The 5,819-nt window shown below is 40.2% G+C and overlaps 1 protein-coding gene across 17 annotated transcripts in view; it reads right to left on the bottom strand.

Annotated features, from left to right (window-relative positions):
• Positions 1 to 4,080: 4,080 nt before the first annotated feature.
• The window catches only part of PKP4 (plakophilin 4), a 217,562-nt gene continuing 215,823 nt past the window's right edge, over positions 4,081 to 5,819 (bottom strand). For 16 of the 17 annotated variants that reach the window (XM_039855416.1, XM_039855419.1, XM_039855432.1 and 13 more), the window contains one exon: positions 4,081 to 5,080. In XM_039855416.1, the coding sequence (XP_039711350.1) occupies positions 4,832 to 5,080 (249 nt within the window). In that variant the 3' untranslated portion in view covers positions 4,081 to 4,831. The remainder of the gene's footprint in view (positions 5,081 to 5,819) is intronic. The other variant, XM_039855421.1, reaches the window with a different exon arrangement.

Here is a 5,819-nt window from a genome sequence, read left to right as displayed (position 1 = left end):
GACAAAATTCAAGTCATAATTTGCTTGCTAATAATTTGCTTTTTGTGTCTGTAGCCTTGAAGAATTGTCCTGAGTAAGCGTATTCTTAAAAACAGTGAGTCGAGCCATCGCGTGGGTGAATAACAGCAAACTGTTATCACAAGGGTAAGCTTGGAGACAAAAGTCAAGATCTTCTGAAGAGAGGCAGAATTGACAACTACCAGCTGAGAAGCGTTACTCTGTATGGGTGGCAGCTCAGGGCTGCACATGCTCTCTGAGGCCCTGTCTAGTCTCTGGCACAGGCCAGCAAGGGACAGCTGTCCATCAGGGTGGAAACTGCCCTCGGGAATGCCAAACATGGTTTGCATCCTTTGGTCTCTCCCCAGCTGCACATGAATTAAGACTATTCGCTTCCTCTACTGCAAGGATTTCCTTGACCTATAGCAAAGATTCTCTTTGAGTGCAGAGTTTGCCCTGAATACATAGAGTTAAAAAATCCCATTAGCTGCTCTGCCTAATTTCACTGACCATTTTTCTGTTAACACCTATGGCTGAAAGGACTCTTCATCCACATTCCTTCCCTGCACCAAGGTGGGTGAGGTGTTTATTTACATAACTCTTTGGGTCATTAGGTAAAAGGAGCAACACATGTCTCTCTCTTGACAACATATTTAAACATGAGCCAGAGTTTTTACTTCGCAATTTCTTGTCAACACACATGTAAATCTGTCCAACCATAGCTCATTCAAAAGGACACTCCCATATAATGCTTTTCAAACATATATTTTCTAAGAATCTGTTTAAATTTTGTTAAGCTGTCAGCTTTTAAATAGACTTGTGTAGATAACTGCAAAGAATTTTGTGTTAAAATCTTTTGTGAGAAACCACTCTAAGTGAATGTTTTGTAAAGTTTGAAATATATAAATTGGATTTTTTTCAACTCGAGAGACTAGTGATCATAGCTTTGATTCTAGGTCATAAAACTAAGTCTCAGACAATGTCATCATATTTTCTTTAGTGACTTTTGAAGTGCTAGTATTTTTATTGGAATACATTTTCCACATGGTGAAATGCATGGATCTTAAGTGCGTATTTTGATGAGCTTCGATAAATGTATACACCTGTGTAGGAGTCACCTCAGTCAAGATATGGAACATTTCCATCATCTCCAAGTTCTCTAATCAACGCCCATTCTCATAAGCAACGATGGTTCTGATTTCTACCACCATGATGAGTTTTGCCTGTTTTTAAGAGTCGTCCAGTATGTATTCTTTTGTAAGCAACAGTTTTTGGTCCATGTTATTTGATAACGTATTTTCACTGATGTTATCGTGAGTATCTGTGACTTTCTGATTTATTGCTGTCTAGTATTCTGTCACATGAACGCACCACAATTTGTTTATCCGTTCCCCTGTTGGAGATTCAGGTTGCTTTTGTTTTTCGGCTATTACGAATAATAATGTTATAAATAATTTTAAAACATCTAAGAAGTAAATAGCAATGGCCAAGTTTATAGACTTTTTCCTATAATTTGGTTTGATCATGAAATAAAACCACTACCTGAGGGATTTAGATGTGTTCCTCCAAAGGTATCACTGAGGCACCAAAACGAGAGAGTCATCTAGTGGCAGATTTTGTTTGAAAGGGGCTACGTTCATAGACATGGCTCACAAAGTTCTTTCAAGGTTCTCAGCCCAAAACAAATCATCATACACGTCAAAATGATCTGGACCCATTTCCCAAAATGAGGTTCATGTAACACTAGTGACAGTAGACAAGATGAATCTTGGCGGTGCATGGACATAATTAAATGTTAATTTTTATGGTTACCTTTTATTTATGGCCAGCGATGATGGTTTTTCCTTTAGAGTAGTGATAGAGGTTCACTTGGCAAATTTAAGACAATAATAAAACATTTTCAAGAAATAACAAGTTTGCTACAGGATCTGTAAAATGAGATATTAGTACAGACTTTGTACACTTGCTGTGAGGGTTAAATGATAATGCATGTGAATTTGTAGCACATAGTGAGTGCTTGGTAAACTATTGGTATTTCACTCCAAGAATCAGCAATCATATGGACAACCAAACATCGGCCAGGGACTGAAGACTAGAAGTTATAGGTCTGTGAAATCATCATTTTTGACAAACGCCCATAGGCTTCAAAGAACATAACTTTAAAAAAGAGAAGTGTGGGCAAAAGATATACTCTGGTAAGAAGGAAAAATCTCATCTCTGACTTTCCAAGATTAAGATCCCAATTATAACACTCCACATCTCAATCACCCTCTTCCAGGCAAACTCCACCCACTAAATTTTCAGGTCACAGGGCAGGAAGGTAGTGAGAATGGTGTGCAGGCCAAGTGGTTCTATCTGAGCACTGCAACCATGCAGGGAGCTTTTCAAGAATACTGATGCCAGGACTCACCTCCTGTGGTTTTGACTGATCAGGGCGGGGCCCTCCTAGTTGTGAAAGCTGCCCAGTAATTCTAATGTGCGGTCAGAGGGAAGACACACTGGTTTAGCTCACCAACATTGGCTCAGTTCAGCCCTGACCCTCAAGATGGAGTAGAAGTGTTTTAACTCCTGGCTGAGCAGAGAACCACAGACCTCTTACTGAAGGCTGAATTCTGAGGCTACTTGGTGATATTAGGGTAGCAATAAGTCAATTTTATTTTAGCAGAGCTTGTTTATTCCTACATCTTGGAGGAAAGAGTGGACTCAGGTATTTGATCAATGGTAGTTTTGTACCTTTCGAGCTCCTCCTGCCGTTTCTTTTCTCTGGTCACAAGGGAGAGGCTTTAGAGGGCATCTGGTTTGCTCGTTCCTTACCCACAGGCCTCTTTCTTGGCCCCATTAGGTCAAGGAGTTCTTTGCAACCCAAATTTGGATCAGTTTTTGAAATGCTATCAGAGTGGGGGAACTGGGTCCACTAAGCTACCTCAAAGACTAATGAGGTCACTAAAAGCAAGAGTCAGTTACTGTCAATAAGCTCAGGCCAGCTGCAGTTTCCCTTGTATTCCTGGCGCAAGTGAGGGAGGGCCTTTAATCCAGCCACAAAATATTAGGTCCAGGGAAGTAAAAGTGATTCAAAGTTCAAATGGATACCAGACACCTCACAAGTCCTGCTGCCAGTTTCTCGGGGGAAATTTGGCAGCCTCCGCATTCTAGAGGGCTGCTTTCTGAGCTCTGCCAGGGGCAGCTGGGTAGTCTGGTGTGGGAACTGGCTCAGGTGTCATTTCAGAAAGCCTGCACACCAGAAAGGCTCCCCACTGGCAGATTTTAAGAATCTCTCTGCTTCTACTCGATTTCCATTTCACTTTGGATCCTAACCTTGGGCTGCAGTCCATTTGGCAAGGAAAAGCACTTTTCTTTTGGGTCTTTCCATATCCTCACAAGCCCAAGTACACACATTTTAATCTGAGCTAAGTTGACACCTTTGGATTTGACTTGCCATGCGGGTTGTTTTCCATGTAAAACCCAGGGTGGAAACCGCAAGACTTGGGAAGGCCTCAGACTTTGGACCTCTCGGGGCTGGTGCGCTCGTTGTCTCCACAGATGGAGAAAAGCTTACGAGTAATGCTTGGTATTATCGGGACTCCTGCCTACCATGTGGCTGGGGCTTCCTCCACCCTGTCTCTAATCCAGGAATTATCATGTCTCCTGGAATTACTCAGCAAAACAATTATTTAGAATTTGTTTAGGTTCTTGTGCAGTTATTGAGTTCTTAAAGACGATGCCAAAAGGAGTCTGTCAATATAGTTATGGCTGGGCTGCCACATGAAATTTCTAGCATGGGAAAAGTGGTGTCAAATATATACAGCAGTCTGAAAAAAATAAAAAAAACAAACCACGACAAAAGAGCAAGGTGCATTAGATTCAAAATAGATCCCAAGAAATAAAAATACTAAGATAAAGAGGTCTATAGGTTCATTCTTTGGTATGGTCTATCTCATGAAGTCTATCAACTGTTTATAACTAGGAAAAGTCCAAAATAGTTGCATATATCAAAGCTGTTTCCAACATGAAATTAGATTCTCATGTATTAAATCTGCTTTTCTGTATTACACACAGAAAATTTAAAAAAGAACAGGGAACAAATTTCCAAGGATGAAATTTCCACATTTATTTTTCTTTCATGTGCATAGAAAATGGCAGTGAAGTGTCCTATGAAAGAGGCAGGAATGGCCATGACGCTGCTATACCAGACTGGACTTTGTGCTTCAAAGGTACACTATTCATTTTGAAAACAAAAGATGTCGCAGTTTGTTTTTAATTGCTAACGATTCCTTGGGTTTCCCATTTGTTTTTTAAGCTGTCAGTTTCTTTAAATCTCTTTTCAAATGACACACTGCATTACAAATGATGGCACTTTAACCAATGTGGCATTTCCATATTTACACCAACAAAAGAAATTTACAAGACATAATAGTATACGATCTTGACATTTACTAATAGCAATAAAACATGAAGGGCATCCATTTTTTTTTCTGTACAAACTATCAGAACATAACTTTATTCACATTAAAAAAATCATCTTTGATTTGACCTACACATCCCCCATTTCATTTCACCCATTTCTCAAATCTCTCATCACATCGCCCACACCGTCACCAGACTACGAAATCTATAAGTAATTAGATTTAACACCTAAATAGAGCTTAGAAAGTCCTCTCTCCCAAAGGTTCCCTCACTTCCCTGATAATTCCTCAAAAAAAAGAAAAAAAATATGCTCTTCACTCATTCCTTCCATTTCACTTTCACATTTCATCCGCAAATCAGCACGACGGACTTTTCATACCAATCCAAACAAGGTTAGAAAGAAAGAGTTCCTCTACTGAGCATCTCGATGCTACACCCATGAGTCCGGGGACCCTGGGTATTGTTCCGCTCTATAAGAAGGTCGTTTAGTGGAATAAAAGTCTACATAATTTGTGGTCGATTTCAGTCCATACTGTGTCGAATAATCAGTAGAAGCTGGAAAGTGAACTCGCTCATCAAAATAAGGATCTTCATAGCTATGAGGAGACTGCAAATACAATCTGTATGCATCAAAGTTCTTTCTGTTGGAGTCATCTTGACTATAATACAGCTGTTGATGCTGTTGACAAAATGAAAAAGCAAATAAATCAAAGCAATTTTTGGAAATACATGTTTAAGGAAAATTAATGTGGATTTCCTGCTTCATATTTTTAAAGTAGTATTCAATATTTGTGAGCTTATGAGTCAAAGTTGTTTCTGGTGCACACACTATGTTTACTAATGGACTTAAAGGATTTTAAACTAAGTTTACAGGTGGGCTTGCAGAGTTTGTCCAAGTCCTATTCTAAGGCCTCTAGAAGTCGATGTCTCAGGAGAGCCCAAGATAGGCCCTGGCTTCCTCCCTTCTCACGAGAGGCCCAGCTTTGTGCTCTGCATGGAGGGGCCTATTCCCGGGGGACGCCCAATGAAAGGATGGCCTTAGTTTTCACTGTGACACAGGGGAACCATTAGCCCATGATGAATTTAGTTGGAGGCTGGATTCTGGGGCTTTGGATAGTTATATAATTGTACAACCATCTTTTAAAACATGTTATCTCAGAGATGAGGACTGCGTCCATCCATCCCTCAAATGTAAAAGAAATATGTAGTTTGGTGAACAACAGTTGCATTTTGGAAACCCTGCTGTACTATTAAAAGAACGAGCAACCTCCAGGCAGGAGAGTGGTAAAATTAGAAGAGACACGTGAGCAAACCCAATTCTAAAGGAAAATACTTCCCCAAGTCAGGGGTAATACATCCATCTGTAAGGAAGCAAAGTGAAACACATGTGGGCATCGCGCAGGACACCCTGCCTCATT

This window comes from Pteropus medius, unplaced genomic scaffold, assembly GCF_902729225.1.
Source record: "Pteropus medius unplaced genomic scaffold, Ma_sr-lr_union100, whole genome shotgun sequence".
Lineage (NCBI taxonomy): Eukaryota > Metazoa > Chordata > Mammalia > Chiroptera > Pteropodidae > Pteropus > Pteropus medius.
This window is presented reverse-complemented; position numbering and strand designations above follow the sequence as displayed.